General features: G+C 48.9%; 1 protein-coding gene across 1 annotated transcript in view; it reads right to left on the reverse strand.

The window, feature by feature from the left end:
* The window catches only part of LOC144601589 (rab effector MyRIP-like), a 98985-nt gene extending 85823 nt beyond the window's left edge, over window positions 1-13162 (reverse strand). Inside the window, exons 1-2 of the mRNA XM_078413801.1 lie at window positions 13096-13162; window positions 101-261 (exon numbers count right to left, since the gene is read on the reverse strand). Coding sequence (XP_078269927.1) covers window positions 101-210 — 110 coding nt within the window. The 5' untranslated portion in view covers window positions 211-261; window positions 13096-13162. The remainder of the gene's footprint in view (window positions 1-100; window positions 262-13095) is intronic.
* Between the last annotated feature and the right edge of the window lie 5008 nt (window positions 13163-18170).

Consider the following 18170-nt stretch of genomic DNA (forward strand, 5'->3'; position numbering starts at 1 on the left):
ACGGGCCTACCTGAGCCTAACTCTGCTGTAACATGGACACGGGCCTACCTGAGCCTACCTCTGCTGCTGTAACTCTGCTGTAACATGGACACGGGCCTACCTGAGCCGTTCCTGCTCCATCTTGCGGAGGTGAAAGTCCCGCTGGACCACCTGTAGCACGTGCTCGGCCTCATCCTCCGTCAGAGTGGTCAGGTCCAGCTTCTTTCCCATGCCGAGTCCTCCACGCCACTCGCCCACTCACCCACACAGCGACCGCACAACCTGCCAACAGCAAGAGGGCCACAGCATGTCACGGGCGGCCAGAGGGAGGGCGATCAACAAGAGGCATCACCGGGTGGTGAATCTGCGGGATTCTCTGCCACACGAGGCTGGGGAGGCCAAGGCCATGGATATTTTGAAGGCAAGAGTCAGGTAGATTCTAACTCCCCCTCCCATTCCCAATCTGACCTTTCTGTCCTGGGCCTCCTCCATTGTCAGAGTGAGGCCCAGCGCAAATTGGTGGAACACCACCTCACACCCCAGCGGTATGAACATTGACTTCTCTAACTTCAGATAGCCCCTGATTTCCCTCTTTCCCCATCCCAGTTCTCCCACCAGTCTCACTGTCTCTGAATACATTCTATCTCTGTCCCGCCCCCTCCCCTGACATCAGTCTGAAGAAGGGTCTCGACCCGAAACATCACCGGTTCCTTTTCCCCACAGATGCTGCCCGACCCGCTGAGTTACTCCAGCACTCTGTGAAACGTTACCTATCCATGTTCTCCACAGATGCTGCCTGACCCGCTGAGTTACTCCAGCATTTTGTGTCTACCTTAGATATATTCTTGGTCGATACGGGTGTCAGGGGTTATGGGGAGAAGGCAGGAGAATGGGGTTAGGAGGGAGAGATAGATCAGCCATGATTGAATGGTGGGGCAGACTTGATGGGCTGAATGGCCTAATTCTGCTCCTGTTCCTTATGACCTCATGCAACATCAGGGTGGGTGGGACGGACAGCAAAGCGTGGAACGTGGGTTTTACGTTCATGTCTGGAACAGGATACAGGAGCAGGAACAGGATACTGATTGTGGATGATCATCCATAATCATATTGAATGGCGGTGCTGGCTCGAAGGGCAAGTGGCTCCTCCTGCACCTATTGTCTATGTATCTATATTTCCATATCTGAGGAAGGATGTGCTGGCTCTGGAGAGGGTCCAGAGGAGGTTTACAACAACGATCCCAGGAATGAGTGGGTTAACATATGATGAGCGTTTGTCAGCACTGGGCCTGTACTCACTGGAGTTTAGAAGGATGAGGGGGGACCTCATTGAAACACACAGAATAGTGAGCGGCCTGGATAGAGTGGATGTGGAGAGGATGTTTCCACTAGTGGGAGAGTCTAGGACCAGAGGGCACAGCCTCAGAATTAAAGGACGTTCCTTTGGAGTGAAGATGAGGAGAAATCTCTTTTGTCAGAGGGTGGTGAATCTGTGGGATTCTTTCCCACAGACGGCTGTGGAGGCCAAGTCAGTGGGTATATTTAAGGCAGAGATAGATAGATTGTTGTTTAGTGCGGGTGTCAGGGGTTATGGGGAGAAGGCAGGAGAATGGGGTTAGGAGGGAGAGATAGATCAGCCATGATTGAATGGCGGAGTAGAGTCGATGGACTAAATGGCATAATTCTGCTCTGATGATTTATGGACATGATTTTAGTGTTGCTGTTAACCGGTATTAAAAAATCCCCAAAGGTCTGTGTGGAAAATTGTTTTTCTCATCACAGTATTAACTCAGCCAATAAATGTCAACTATTCAGGCAACTGAACCATCCCACCACAACCAGAGAGCAGTGCTGAACTACTATCTACCTCATTGGTGACCCTCGGACTATCCTTGATCGGACTCTGCTAGCTTTACATTGCACTAAACGTTATTCCCTTATCCTGTATCTGTATACTGTGGACGGCTCGATTGTAATCGTGTGTTGTCTTTCTGCTGACTGGTTAGCACGCAACAAAAGCTGTTCACTGTACCTCGGTACACATAGGGTTGCCAACTTCCTCACTCCCAAATACGGGACAAGATGACATCACCGCCCCGCGCCCCACGTGACCTCACCCAGCTCCCACTCCACCAATGGTGGCCGCTCCACAAATGCTGCCTGACCCGCTGAGTTACTCCAGCACTCTGTGTCTTTGCTCAGTAGAATATTTCTGTACATTTGCTAATCGGGGATAAGGCAAAACTCTACTGGACTGTTTGCAGGAAAAAGAATTTCCAGCAGCATTTACCATCAAAGGTGGAGGGTGGGGGAGGGGGGGGGGGGGGGGGGACTGGGGACATGCTGAGTTTCCCAGGAGATGCAGTGTGGCCGGGAGCTGTGGACAATAGACAATAGGTGCAGGAGGAGGCCATTCGGCCCTTTGAGTCAGCACCGCCGTTCACTGTGATCATGGCTGATCATCCACAATCAGTACCCCGTTCCTGCCTTCTCCCCATACCCCCTGACTCCGCTATCCTTAAGAGCTCTATCTAACTTTCTCTTGAAAGACTCCAGAGAATTGGCCTCCACTGCCTTCTGAGGCAGAGAATTCCACACATTTACAACTCTCTGGGTGAAAAAGGTGAAAAAGGTTTTCCTCATCTCCGTTCTAAATGGCCTACCCCTTATTCTTAAACTGTGGCCCCTGGTTCTGGACTCAACATTGGGAACATGTTTCCTGCCTCTAGCGTGTCCAATCCCTTAATAAACTTATATGTTTCACTAAGATGCCCTCTCATCCTTCTAAATTCCAGTGTATTCAAGCCCAGTCGCTCCAGTCTTTCAACATACGACAGTCCCGCCATTCCAGGAATTAACCTGGTAAACCTACGCTGCACGCCCTCAATAGCAAGAATATCCTTCCTCAAATTTGGATACCAAAACTGCACACAGTACTCCAGGTGCGGTCTCACTAGGGCCCTGTACAACTGCACACAGTACTCCAGGTGCGGTCTCACTAGGGCCCTGTACAACTGCACACAGTACTCCAGGTGCGGTTTCACTAGGGCCCTGTACAACTGCACACAGTACTCCAGGTGCGGTCTCACTAGGGCCCTGTACAACTGCACACAGTACTCCAGGTGTGGCATTGCGTTACTGCTGACCCGATGCGTGACTGCGGTCAATGTGACATTGAGATACAGGCAACTTTGATCATCCACCCGCTGATCCTGACTGCACTCTCCCCAGCTGCACCTGGACCAGGCAGGTGGACAAGGTGCGCTCACACCCAGTCCCCCAGGTGGAAGAATCAAAGACTAGACTGCATTGTGTTCAGGTGTGAAGGTAAAGTGTAAAGGAGATGTGTGGGCCAGGCTTTGTTTTGCTCTGTTTCGTTGTTTTCAAAAATATATTAGTTTAGTTTAGTTTAGAGATACAGCGCGGAAACAGGCCCTTCGGCCCACCGGGTCCGTGCCGACCAGCGATCCCCGCACATTAACACTATCCTACACACACTAGGGACAATTTTTACATTTACCAAGCCAATTAACCTACAAACCTGCACGTCCAGAACCAGGGGCCACAGTTTAAGACTCGTGGTCCCACACCGACCAACAATGTCCCAGCTACACTAGTCCCACCTGCCTGCGCTTGGCCCATATCCCTCCAAACCTGTCCTATCCATGTACCTGTCCAACTGTTTCTTAAATGATGGGATAGTTCCAGCCTCAACTACCTCCTCTGGCAGCTTGTTCCATACACCCACCACCCTCTGTGTGGAAAAGTTACCCCTCGGATTCCTATTAAATCTTTTCCCCTTCACCTTAAACCTATGTCCTCTGGTCCTCGATTCCCCGACTCAGGGCAAGGGACTCTGTGCATCTGCCTGATCAATTCCTGATTTTGTACACCTCTATAAGATCTCCCCTCATCCTCCTGCGCTCCATGGAATAGAGACCCAGCCTACTCAACCTCTCCCTGTAGCTCACACCCTCTAGTCCTGGCAACATCCTCGTCAATCTTCTATGTACTCTTTCCAGCTTGATAACATCTTTCCTATAACATGGTCCCCAGTACTGAAAACAATACTCTAAATGCGGCCTCACCAACATCTTATACAACTGCAACACGACCTCCCAACTTAGAATACTCAATACTCTGACTGATGAAGGCCAATGTGCCAAAAGCCTTTTTGACAACCTTATCTACCTGTTACTCCACCTTCAAGGAACCATGCACCTGTACTCCTAGATCCCTCTGCTCTACAACACTCCCCAGAGGCCTACCATTCACTGTGTAGGTCCTGCCCTTGTTCGACTTCCCAAAATGCATCACCTCACATTTTTCTGTATTAAATTCCATCAACCATTCAAGATTTCAAGATCAATTTATTGTCACATGTACCAATTAAGGTACAGTGAAATATATGTTACCATACAGCCATACATAGAAACATAGAAACATAGAAAATAGGTGCAGGAGGAGGCCATTCGGCCCTCCGAGCCAGCACCGCCATTCATTGTGATCATGGCTGATCGTCCACAATCAGTACCCCGTGCCTGCCTTCTCCCCATATCCCTTGATTCCACTAGCCCCTAGAGCTCTATCTAACTCTCTTTTAAATTCATCCAGTGAATTGGCCTCCACTGCCCTCTGCGGCAGAGAATTCTACAAATTCACAACACTCTGGGTGAAAAAGTTCCTTCTCACCTCAGTTTTAAATGGCCTCCCCTTTATTCTAAGACTGTGGCCCCTGTTTCTGGACTCCCCCAACATTGGGAACATTTTTCCTGCATCTAGCTTGTCCAGTCCTTTTATAATTTTATATGTTTCTATAAGATCCCCTCTCATCCTTCTAAACTCCAGTGAATACAAGCCTAGTCTTTTCAATCTTTCCTCATATGACAGTCCCGCCATCCCAGGGATCAATCTCGTGAACCTACGCTGCACTGCCTCAATTACAAGGATGTCCTTCCTCAAATTAGGAGACCAAAACTGTACACAATACTCCAGATGTGGTCTTACCAGGGCCCTGTACAACTGCAGAACAATCTCTTTATTCCTGTACTGAAATCCCCTCGTTATGAAGGTCAACATGCCATTAGCTGTCTTCACTGCCTGCTGTAACTGCACGCCAACTTTCAGTGACTGGTGTACAAGGACACCCAGGTCTCGCTGCACTTCCCCCTTGCCTAACCTGACACCATTGCGATAATACTAAGTCAAAAGCAACAAGACACACAGCCCAGCTGGCCAATTGATCCAGATCCTGCTGCAATTTTTCTCGACCATCTTCACAGATCTTGGATAATAATGATGAAGACAATTGAAAGCCGTGCGTGAGGTTTTTTTATGGATGGTGTTTCATGAACTCCCACGTACACAATAACAAGTGTGATCTCAATGAATAAATGCTGCTGGTGAATGGGCAGGGAACACGCCTGGTGTGGGTGCCAGGGCGGGTTATCATCACGACAACCGGTGAGGGGGGGAGTGGTTCCAGCATTCACGGCACATCACAATCACCACGGCCCATTCCCTCAGGGGCCCCAGGCAACTGAACCACCCGACCACAACCAGAGAGCAGGGCTGAACTACCATCAACCTCATTGGTGACCCTCGGACTATCTTTGAAACATAGAAACATAGGTGCAGGAGGAGTCCATTCGGCCCTTCGAGCCAGCACCACCATTCATTGTGATCATGGCTGATCATCCACAATCAGCAACCCGTGCCTGCCTTCTACCCATATCCCTTGATTCCACTAGCCCCTAACACCTTCGCTCATTCAATCTAAACCTACCTAATCTCCCGGTGGCTCAGCACTTCAACTCCCCCTCCCACTCCCAGTCTGCCCTTTCTGTCCTGGGCCTCCTCCATTGTCAGAGTGAGGCCCAGCGCAAATTGGAGGAACAGCACCTCATATTTCACTTGGGTAGTTTACACCCCAGCGGTATGAACATTGACTTCTCTAACTTCAGATAGTCCCTGCTTTCCCTCTCTCTCCATCCCCTCCCCCTTCCCAGTTCTCCCACTAGTCTTCCTGTCTCCAACTACATTCTATCTTTGACCCACCCCCTCCCGACATCTGTCTGAAGAAGGGTCTCGACCCGAAACGTCGCCCATTCCTTCTCTCCCGAGATGCTGCCTGACCCGCTGAGTAACTCCAGCATTTTCTATCTAACTCTCTTTTAAATCCATCCAGTGAATTGGCCTCCACTGCCCTCTGTGGCAGAGAATTCCACAAATTCACAACTCTCTGGGTGAAAACGTTTCTTCTCACCTCAGTTTTAAATGGCCTCCCCTTTATTCTAAGACTGTGGCCCCTGGTTCTGGACTCCCCCAACATTGGGAACATTTTTCCTGCATCTAGCTTGTTCAGTCCTTTTATAATTGTATACGTCTCTATAAGATCCCCTCTCATCCTTCTAAACTCCAGTGAAGGATTATTCCTGGACTTTGCTGCCTTTACTTTGCACTAATACTGAATAGCACGTAACAAAAGCTTTTCACTGTACCTCGGTACACGTGACAATAAACTAAACTGAACTAAAACTGAAACTCATTCCCACTGCAGAATATAAAACCATTACAGGTATAGATAGATAAGCTGATGTGCAGAGGGATCTTTGGGTCCAAGTCCATAACTCCCTGACAGTGGCAACACACGTAGACCGCGTGGTGAAGAGGGCGTGCGTACGCCTGCCTTCATCAGTCACGGCATAGACCGCGCGGTGTAGAGGGCGCACGTACGCCTGCCTTCATCGGTCACGGCATTAAGTACAAGAGTCAGGACGTCACGATGCAGCTCTACAGGACTTTGGTCAGGCTGCATGTGGAGTATTGGGTGCAGTTCTGGTCGCCCCCATTACAGGAAGGATGTGGGGGCTTTGGAGAGGGGGCAGAGGGGGTTTACCAGAACGCTGCCTGGATTAGAGGGTTCCAGCTACAGGGAGAGGGTGGACAGACTGGGATTGTTTTCTCTGGAGCGTCAGAGGTTGAGGGGAGACCTGGTAGAAGTGTGTAAAATGATGAGAGGCATAGATAGGGTAGACAGTCAGAACCTTTCCCCCAGGGTGGAGATGTCCAACACTAGAGAGTGTAGCTGTGGGGTGAGAGGGGCAAAGTTTACAGGAGGTGTGTGGGGCAAGTGTTTTACACAGAGGTGGGTGGGGGCCTGGAACGTGCTGCCAGGGGTGGGGGTGGAGGCAGATACGATAGTGGTGTTTAAGAGGCTTTTGGACAGGCACATGGATACGCAGGGAGTGGAGGGATATGGATCACGTGCAGGGAGTTTAGAGAGTTGGGAAAAGCGCTGAGAAGTAGGACGTCGAAGGTGGTTATCTCTGGACTGCTACCGGTACCTCGTGCTGGTGAGGCCAGGAACAGAGAGATAGAGGGTATGAATTTATGGCTGAGGGGCTGGTGCAGAGAGCAGGGATTTAGATTTAGATTTCTGGACCACTGGGATCTCTTCTGGGCTAGGGGTGACTTGTACAAAAGGGACGGGTTGCATCTTAACAGCAGGGGGACAAACATTCTGGCAGGCAGGTTTGCTAGTGTGACACCTGTGGCTTTAAACTAAGTAGTGGGGGGGAGGGGTTAACAAATTGTGAATATGAAGATGAGGTAAAAGGGAATACAGGAGATATTGCAAAAGACTCTCGGAAGAATGGGAACAGAAGTTCTAGAGGGGAAAAGAAATTAAGGGCAGGGCCAATTGTGAACGATGTGAGAGGGGAGGTAAATACAGAAGTTAAAGTGTTGTACTTAAATGCGCGTAGTATAAAAAATAAAGTGGATGAGCTTGAGGCTCAGTTAGTCATGGGCAAGTATGATGTTGTAGGGATCACTGAGACATGGCTACAAGAGGACCAGGGCTGGGAACTGAATATTCAGGGGTACACAACGTATAGAAAAGACAGACAGGTGGGCAGAGGGGGTGGGGTTGCTCTGATGGTAAGGAATGATATTCATTCCCTTGCAAGGGGTGACATAGAATCAGGAGATGTTGAATCAGTATGGATAGAAATGAGAAATTGTAAGGGTAAAAAGACCCTAATGGGAGTTATCTATAGGCCCCCAAACAGTAGCCTCGACATAGGGTGCAAGTTGAATCAGGAGATAAAATTGGCGTGTCAAAAATGTAATGCTACGGTGGTTATGGGAGATTTCAACATGCAGGTAGACTGGGAAAATCAGGTTGGAAATGGACCCCAGGAAAGAGAGTTTGTAGAGTGCCTTCGAGATGGATTCTTAGAACAGCTTGTACTGGAGCCTACCAGGGAGAAGGCAATTCTGGATTTAGTGTTGTGTAATGATCCTGATCTGATAAGGGGACTAGAGGTAAAAGAGCCATTAGGAGGCAGTGATCACAACATGATAAGTTTTACTCTGCAAATGGAAAGGCAGAAGGGAAAATCGGAAGTGTCGGTATTACAGTATAGCAAAGGGGATTACAGAGGCATGAGGCGGGAGCTGGCCAAAATTGATTGGAAGGAGGCCCTAGCAGGGAAGACGGTAGAACAGCAATGGCAGGTATTCCTGGGAATAATGCAGAGGTTGCAGGATCAATTTATTCCAAAGAGGTGGAAAGGCTCTAAGGGGAGTAAGAGACACCTGTGGCTGACGAGGGAAGTCAGGGACAGCATAAAAATTAAGGAGAGGAAGTATAACATAGCAAAGAAGAGTGGGAAGACAGAGGATTGGGACTCTTTTAAAGAGCAACAAAAGTTAACTAAAAAGGCAATACGGGGAGAAAAGATGAGGTACGAGGGTAAACTAGCCAATAATATAAAGGAGGATAGCAAAAGTTTTTTTAGGTACGTGAAGAGGAAAAAAATAGTCAAGGCAAATGTGGGTCCCTTGAAGACAGAAGCAGGGGAATTTATTATGGGGAACAAAGAAATGGCAGACGAGTTAAACCGTTACTTTGGATCTGTCTTCACTGAGGAAGATACACACAATCTCCCAAATGTTCTAGGGGCCGGAGAACCTAGGGTGATGGAGGAACTGAAGGAAATCCACATTAGGCAGGAAATGGTTTTGGGTAGACTGATGGGACTGAAGGCTGATAAATCCCCAGGGCCTGATGGTCTGCATCCCAGGGTACTTAAGGAGGTGGCTCTAGAAATAGTGGAAGCATTGGAGATCATTTTTCAATGTTCTATAGATTCAGGATCAGTTCCTGTGGATTGGAGGATAGCAAATGTTATCCCACTTTTTAAGAAAGGAGGGAGAGAGAAAACGGGTAATTATAGACCAGTTAGTCTGACATCAGTGGTGGGGAAGATGCTGGAGTCAATTATAAAAGACGAAATTGCTGAGCATTTGGATAGCAGTAACGGGATCATTCCGAGTCAGCATGGATTTACGAAGGGGAAATCATGCTTGACAAATCTACTGGAATTTTTTGAGGATGTAACTAGGAAAATTGACAAGGGAGAGTCAGTGGATGTGGTGTACCTCGACTTTCAGAAAGCCTTCGACAAGGTCCCACATAGGAGATTAGTGGGCAAAATTAGGGCACATGGTATTGGGGGTAGGGTACTGACATGGATAGAAAATTGGTTGACAGACAGAAAGCAAAGAGTGGGGATAAATGGGTCCCTTTCGGAATGGCAGGCAGTGACCAGTGGGGTACCGCAAGGTTCGGTGCTGGGACCCCAGCTATTTACGATATACATTAATGACTTAGACGAAGGGATTAAAAGTACCATTAGCAAATTTGCAGATGATACTAAGTTGGGGGGTAGTGTGAATTGTGAGGAAGATGCAATAACGCTGCAGGGTGACTTGGACAGGTTGTGTGAGTGGGCGGATACATGGCAGATGCAGTTTAATGTAGGTAAGTGTGAGGTTATTCACTTTGGAAGTAAGAATAGAAAGGCAGATTATTATCTGAATGGTGTCAAGTTAGGAGGAGGGGGAGTTCAACGAGATCTGGGTGTCCTAGTGCATCAGTCAATGAAAGGAAGCATGCAGGTTCAGCAGGCAGTGAAGAAAGCCAATGGAATGTTGGCCTTCGTAACAAGAGGAGTTGAGTATAGGAGCAAAGAGGTCCTTCTACAGTTGTACCGGGCCCTGGTGAGACCGCACCTGGAGTACTGTGTGCAGTTTTGGTCTCCAAATTTGAGGAAGGATATTCTTGCTATGGAGGGCGTGCAGCGTAGGTTCACTAGGTTAATTCCCGGAATGGCGGGACTGTCGTATGTTGAAAGGCTGGAGCGATTGGGCTTGTATACACTGGAATTTAGAAGGATGAGGGGGGATCTTATTGAAACATATAAGATAATTAGGGGATTGGACACATTAGAGGCAGATAACATGTTCCCAATGTTGGGGGAGTCCAGAACAAGGGGCCACAGTTTGAGAATAAGGGGTAGGCCATTTAGAACGGAGATGAGGAAGAACTTTTTCAGTCAGAGGGTGGTGAAGGTGTGGAATTCTCTGCCTCAGAAGGCAGTGGAGGCCAGTTCGTTGGATGCTTTCAAGAGAGAGCTGGATAGAGCTCTTAAGGATAGCGGAGTGAGGGGGTATGGGGAGAAGGCAGGAACGGGGTACTGATTGAGAGGGATCAGCCATGATCGCATTGAATGGCGGTGCTGGCTCGAAGGGCTGAATGGCCTACTCCTGCACCTATTGTCTATTGTCTATTGTCTATTGGTCTTGGCATCATGTACAGCACGGACATTGTGGGCCGAAGGGACTGTTCCTGTGCTGTACTGTTCTATCTTTTATTTGTATCGAGTAACCCGCTGAGTTACTCCAGCACTCTGTGAAACGTCACCTATCCATGTTCTCCACAGATGCTGCCTGACCCGCTCAGTTACTCCAGCACTCTGGGTTGTTGAGCGTCTGGTTCTGGATTCCCCTACTCTGGGTAAAAGACTCTGTGCAAGTACCATAACTATTCCTCTCATGATTTTACACAAGGTCCTTGGACAACTCAAAGGGCATGTAAGAGATTATTTTAAACTTATACTCAACAAGGAATTTGTGCCTGTTTCAACCAAGAAATACAATTTCCCTTGTTCCTGAAGCTAATATGTTTGACAATAGACAATAGGTGCAGGAGGAGGCCATTCGACCCTTCGAGCCTGTACGCACCGCCATTCAATGTGATCATGGCTGATCATTCTCAATCAGTACCCCGTTCCTGCCTTCTCCCCATACCCCCTGACTCCGCTATCCTTAAAAGCTCTATCTAACTCTCTCTTGAAATCATCCAGAGAATTGGCCTCCACTGCCTTTTGAGGCAGAGAATTCCACAGATTCACAACTCTCTGAGTGAAAAGGATTTTCCTCATCTCCGTTCTAAATGGACTCCCCCAAGATCGGGAACATGTTTCCTGCCTCTAGCGTGTCCAATCCCTAAATAATCTTATATGTTTCAATAAGATCCCCTCTCACCCTTCTAAATTCCAGTGTATACAAGCCGAGTTGCTCCAGTCTTTCAACATATGACAGTCCCGCCATTCCGGGAATTAACCTAGTAAACCTACGCTGCACACCCTCAATAGCAAGAATATCCTTCCTTTGGGGGTTAATTATTCAGCAATAAATGTTTGCAATTATCCACCGTGAAAATCAATTTTAATTTAGTTATTAATGTATTTTTTTAAATGTTCCAAATAGATAATTTAACCTCATGACCCAGGAATCAATGTAGTCAGGGCTGCAAGGAACCAATTTAGATTTAAAGTCAGTCACAGAGTCGTACAGAGCAGATACAGGTCCCATGGCCCATCGAGTCCACGCCGACCAGCGATCTACCCCGTACACGTTTAGTCCCAGTAGTTCCATTACAGGAAGGATGAGGAGCCTTTGGAGAGGGGGCAGAGGGGGTTTACCAGAACGGTGCCTGGATTAGAGGGTTCCAGCTACAGGGAAAGGGTGCAGAGAGGGTGCAGAGAGGGTGCAGAGAGGGTGCAGAGTGTGCAGAGGTTGGGGGAAGACCTGAGAGAAGTGAATTAAATTATAAGAGATATAGACAGGGTAGACAGATAGCAAAGGGCAGATTCACGAGGATGTGAGAGTCATAGTCAGAGTGATACAGTGTGGAAACAGGCCCTTCAGCCCAACTCGCCCACACTGGCCAAAGGGCAGATTCACCAGGATGTGAGAGTCATAGTCAGAGTGATACAGTGTGGAAACAAGCCCTTCAGCCCAACTCGCCCACACCGACCAACATGTCCCAGCTACACTTGTCCCAAATGCTTGCCTTTGGCCCATATCCCTCCAAACCTAACCTGTCCTATCCATGTACCTGTCCAACTGTTTCTTAAACGATGGGATGGTCCCAGCCTCAACTACCTCCTCTGGCAGCTTGTTCCATACACCCACCACCCTCTGTGTGGAAAAGTTACCCCTCGGATTCCTATTAAATCCTTTCCCCTTCACCTTGAACCTATGTCCTCTGGTCGTCGATTCCCCTACTCTGGGCAAGAGACTCTGTGCATCTACCCGATCTATTCCTCTCATGATTTTGTACACCTCTATAAGATCTCCCCTCATCGTCCTGCACTCCATGGAATAGAGACCCAGCCTACTCAACCTCTCCCTGTAGCTCACACCCTCTAGTCCTGGCAACATCCTTGTAAATCTTTTCCGAACCATTTTCAAGCTTGACAATATCTTTCCTACAACAGTGCCCAGAACTGAACATGATATTCTAAACGCGGCCTCACCAACGTCTTATACGAGCGGTAAGTTTCCTCTAACTTTTTGAAGGACCCTTCAACAAATCCCTCCCTCTCGTTCACATTTTGCCTTTATTTGACTTCATTTAACGGTGGCATTTATTAATTATTCTGCATTCAACAAGAGCAGTAAAAGGACAAACATTGTTTGCTGCAGTAAGTGGCGGCGGCACCATGAAAGATTCATTTCAACTGATTTAAATATCAGAAGATTAGCGTTTATAAATGTGAAGATGGATTTGTTTAAACACTGACCATTCCATGCCAGAAACTGCACTCACCCCTGGTGTAAGAGCGTCAGATTAAAGTCTTGTCATATGAGGAAAGATTGGAAAGACTGGGCTTGTATTCACTGGAGTTTAGAAGGATGAGAGGGGATCTTATAGACACGTATAAGCGCCACGGTGGGGCAGCGGTAGAGTTGCTGACTTACAGCGAATGCAGCGCCGGAGACTCAGGTTTGATCCTGACTACGGGCGCCGTCTGTACGGAGTTTGTACGTTCTTCCCGTGACCTGCGTGGGTTTTCTCCGAGATCTTCGGTTTCCTCCCACACTCCAAAGACGTACAGGTTTGTAGGTTAATTGACTGAGTAAATGTAAAAATTGTTCCTAGTGGGTGTAGGATACTGTTAATGTGCGTGGATCGCTGGGCGGCACGGACTCGGTGGGCCGAAGGGCCTGTTTCCTCGCTGTATCTCTAAAAATATATATAAAATTATAAAAGGACTGGACAAGCTAGATGCAGGAAAAATGTTCCCAATGTTGGGGGAGTCCAGAACCAGGGGCCACAGTCTTTAAAATAAAGGGGAGGCCATTTAAACCTGAAGTGAGAAGAAACTTTTTGACCCAGAGTTGTGAATTTGTGGAATTCTCTGCCACAGAAAGCAGTGGAAGCCAAAGCATTTAATGGATTTAAAAGAGAGTTAGATAGAGCTCCAGGGGCTAGTGGAATCAAGGGATATGGGGAGAAGGCAGGCACGGGTTACTGATTGTGGATGATCAGCCATGATCACAATGAATGGTGGTGCTGGCTCGAAGGGCCGAATGGCCTCCTCTTGCACCTATTGTCTATGTTTCTATGTTTCTTGTCAGCTTGCCGGGTACTAGCCTCTGCAATCGATCTTAAAGGTACATGGATTATGTTTGGGAACCGCAATACTCTATGGGAAGGTTTGTAAGACAATAATTTCACTGTGCGTTTGTGCAAGCTCCATTGAACAAAGTGGATCAGCCGTGATTGAATGGCGGAGTAGACTTAATGGGCCGAATGGCCTCATTCTGCTCCTATCACTTATGAAAGCAGTGAACCTGTGCACACTCCACTCAAGGTCAGGATGGAACCCGCATCTCTGGGGCTGAGGCAGTGGTTCTATCAGTGGCACCATCCTGTCATGCTTCTCAACACTAACCTCACCGCACAGCACAGTGGCATTTACAAGTGTGTACAGAAAGTGGTTTACAGCCAGTGAATTATCATCAAAGCCTGGTTACTGTAGCAACATGGAGCACCCAGCACCCAGTCTTAACACAGCAAGGTGACACACAGCACCATCAAATACTGGAGTAACTCAGCGGGTCAGGCCGCATCTGTGGAGAACATGGATAGGTGACGTTTCACAGAGTGCTGGAGTAACTCAGCGGGTCAGGCAGCATCTGTGGAGAACATGGATAGGTGACGTTTCACAGAGTGCTGGAGTAACGCAGCGGGTCAGGCAGCATCTCTGGAGAGAAGGAATGGGTGAGGTTTTGGGTGGAGACCCTTCTTCAGACTCCTTCTCTCCACAGATGCTGCCTGACCCGCTGAGTTACTCCAGCACTCTGTGAAACGTCACCTATCCATGTTCTCCACAGATGCTGCCTGACCCGCTGAGTTACTCCAGCATTTTGTGGTACCTTCTGAAAAGGTAAAGTTCGATGTGAAGATCTTTCAAAGGTCTTTTTCAAAGAGAGAAGGGTCTCGACCCGAAACGTCACCTATCCATGTTCTCCACAGATGCTGCCTGACCCGCTGAGTTACTCCAGCATTTTGTGATACATTTGTAACTCTATATTCAGTAGATAGAAAAGGACTCAGGGGTCCAGGCTAAAGATTAGAGTCTGGGCAGGTTCGGTCTTTATTCCTTGGAGCGTAGGAGGATGAGGGGTGATCTCAGAGTCACAGACAAACAGGGTGGAAACATAGAAACACAGACAATAGGTGTAGGAGGTCGGGCAGCATCTCTGGAGAGAAGGAATGGGTGACGTTTCAGGTCGAGACCCTTCTTCAGACTCAGCTCGTTCCATACACTCACCACCCTCTGAGTGAAAAAGTTGCCCCTCAGGTTCCTATTAAATCTTTGCCCCCTCACCTTAAACCTATGTCCTCTGGATCTCGATTCCCCTACTCTGGGTAAAAGACTCTACAAAAAGCTTTTCACAGTCCCTCAGAACACAAGTCAATAACCAAAACTAAACTGTGCATCTACCCGATCTATTCCCCCCATGATTTTGTTCACCTGTATAAGATCACTTCTCATCCTCCTGCGCTCCAAGGAATAGATTCAGGTCATCAAGTCATACAAGGCAGAATCGTCGAGACCAAGCGCAAGCTCAGTGATCGTTTTGCTGAACACCTGCGCTCAGTCCGCCTTAACATAGATACACAGACAATAGGTGCAGGGGGAGGCCATTTGGCCCTTCGAGCCAGCACCGCCATTCAATGTGATCATGGCTGATCATCCACAATCAGTAACCCGTGCCTGCCTTCTCCCCATATCCCTTGTTTCCGCTAGCCCCTAGAGCTCTATCTAACTCTCTTTTGATTGCTGATCTCCCGGTGGCTCAGCACTTCAACTCCCCCTCCCACTCCCCCTCCCACTCCCAGTCTGACCTTTCTGTCCTGGGCCTCCTCCATTGTCAGAGTGAGGCCCAGAGTAAATTGGAAGAACAGCACCTCATATTTTACTTGGGTAGTTTACACCCCAGCGGTATGAACATTGACTTCTCTAACTTCAAGTAACCCCAGCATTCCCTCTCTCTCCATCCCCTCCCCCCTTCCTGGTTCCCCGACCAGTCTGACTGTCTCCTTGATTAAATTTTATCTCTGAACGCTTTGTTGTCAGTACCCCGTGCCTGCCTTCTCCCCATACCCCTTGATTCCACTAGCCCCTAGAGCTCTATCTAACTCTCTTTTAAATTCATCCAGTGAATTGGCCTCCACTGCCCTCTGTGGCAGAGAATTCCACAAATTCACAACTCTCTGGGTGAAAAAGTTCCTTCTCACCTCAGTTTTAAATGGCCTCCCCTTTATTCTAAGACTGTGGCCCCTGGTTCTGGACTCCCCCAACATTGGGAACAATTTTCCTGCATCCAGCTTGTCCAGTCCTTTTATAATTTTATATGTCTCTATAAGACCCCCTCGTATGTTGAAAGGCTGGAGCGATTGGGCTTGTATACACTGGAATTTAGAAGGATGAGGGGGGATCTTATTGAAACATATAAGATAATTAGGGGATTGGACACATTAGAGGCAGATAACATGTTCCCAATGTTGGGGGAGTCCAGAACAAGGGGCCACAGTTTGAGAATAAGGGGTAGGCCATTTAGAACGGAGATGAGGAAGAACTTTTTCAGTCAGAGGGTGGTGAAGGTGTGGAATTCTCTGCCTCAGAAGGCAGTGGAGGCCAGTTCGTTGGATGCTTTCAAGAGAGAGCTGGATAGAGCTCTTAAGGATAGCGGAGTGAGGGGGTATGGGGAGAAGGCAGGAACGGGGTACTGATTGATAGTGATCAGCCATGATCGCATTGAATGGCGGTGCTGGCTCGAAGGGCTGAATGGCCTACTCCTGCACCTATTGTCTATTGTCTATTGTCTATTGTCATCCTTCTAAACTCCAGTGAATACAAGCCCAGTCTTTCCAATCTTTCCTCAAATGACAGTCCCGCCATCCCTGGGATGAACCTGGTGAACCTACGCTGCACTGCCTCAATAGCAAGGATGTCCTTCCTCAAATTAGGAGACCAAAACTGCACACAATACTCCAGGTGCGGTCTCACTAGGGCCCCGTACAACTGCAGAAGGACCTCTTTACTCCTTTACTCAAATCCTCTCGTTATGAAGGCCAACATGCCATTAGCTTATAGAGGTGTATAAAATCATGAGATGAATAGATACGGTAGATGTGGTCTTTTACCCAGAGTTGGAGAATCAAGAACCAGAGGACATAGGATTAAGGTGAGAAGGTGAAGATTTAATTGGAACTTGAGGGGCCTTATTTTCACAGAGGGTGGTGGGTGTATGGAACATGCTGCCAGAGGAGGTAGTTGAGGCTGGGACTACAACACATTTAAAGGACACTTGGACAGGGTATATAGATTTGAAAGGTTTTAGAGGGATTGAGTTATAGAGTCAGAATCATACAGTCTTACAGCATGGAAACAGGCCCTTCGGCCAACATGTCCCATCTACAAGTCCCACCTGCCTGTGTTTGGCCCATATCCAAATGTTTCTTAAATGTTGGGATAGTCCCTGCCTAACCTACACTCCAGCACTCTGTGAAACGTCACTTATCCACGTTCTCCACAGATGCTGCCTGACCCGCTGAGTTACTCCAACATTTTGATCGAATGCTTTACTAAAATCCATGCAGCCAACATCCACCGCCCCCCCCACCCATCACCTCCCCACTCACCCATCACCGCCCGGCCCCACCCATCACCTCCCCACTCACCCATCACCGCCCGGCCCCACCCATCACCGCCCCACCCCACCCATCACCGCCCGGCCCCACCCAGCACCGCCCCCCCCCCCACCCATCACGGCCCACCCCCACCCATCACCTCCCCCCTCACCCAGCACGGCCCGGCCCCACCCATCACCACCCCACCCCCACCCATCACCTCCCCCCCACCCATCACCTCCCCCCCCACTCATCACCACCCCACCCCCACCCATCACTGCCCCACCCTCACCCATTACCCCATCCTCACCCATTACCCCACCCTCACCCATCACCCCACCCTCACCCATCACCCCACACTCACCCATCACCACCCCTCCCACCCATCACCCCCACCCATCACTGCCCCCCCCATCACTGCCCCAACCTCCACCCATCACTGCCCCACCCCCACCAATCACCCCACCCTCACCCATCACCATCCCCCCCACCCATCACCTCACCCATCACCATCCCCCCCACCCATCACCTCACCCATCACCCCACCCTCACCCATCACCCCACCCTCACCCATCACCATCCCCCCCACCCATCACCTCACCCATCACTGCCCCACCCATCACCCCTCCTCAAAAGCCTCCATCAAATTAGTGAGCCACCACCTGCCCGTGTACAAAGCCAAAGGTAAACACCGAGTGCTGGAGTAACTCAGCGGGTCAGGCAGCATCTGTGGAGAACATGGATAGGTGACGTTTCGGGTCGAGACCCTTCTTCAGACATCTTGAGATCCATCTCAAACTGGCTGCGGGTGGTGCCCTGGTTCTTGATTCTCTGGGCAAGAGACTCTGTG

The sequence above is a fragment of the Rhinoraja longicauda genome, chromosome 2 (genome assembly GCF_053455715.1).
Source record: "Rhinoraja longicauda isolate Sanriku21f chromosome 2, sRhiLon1.1, whole genome shotgun sequence".
Taxonomy (NCBI): domain Eukaryota; kingdom Metazoa; phylum Chordata; class Chondrichthyes; order Rajiformes; family Arhynchobatidae; genus Rhinoraja; species Rhinoraja longicauda.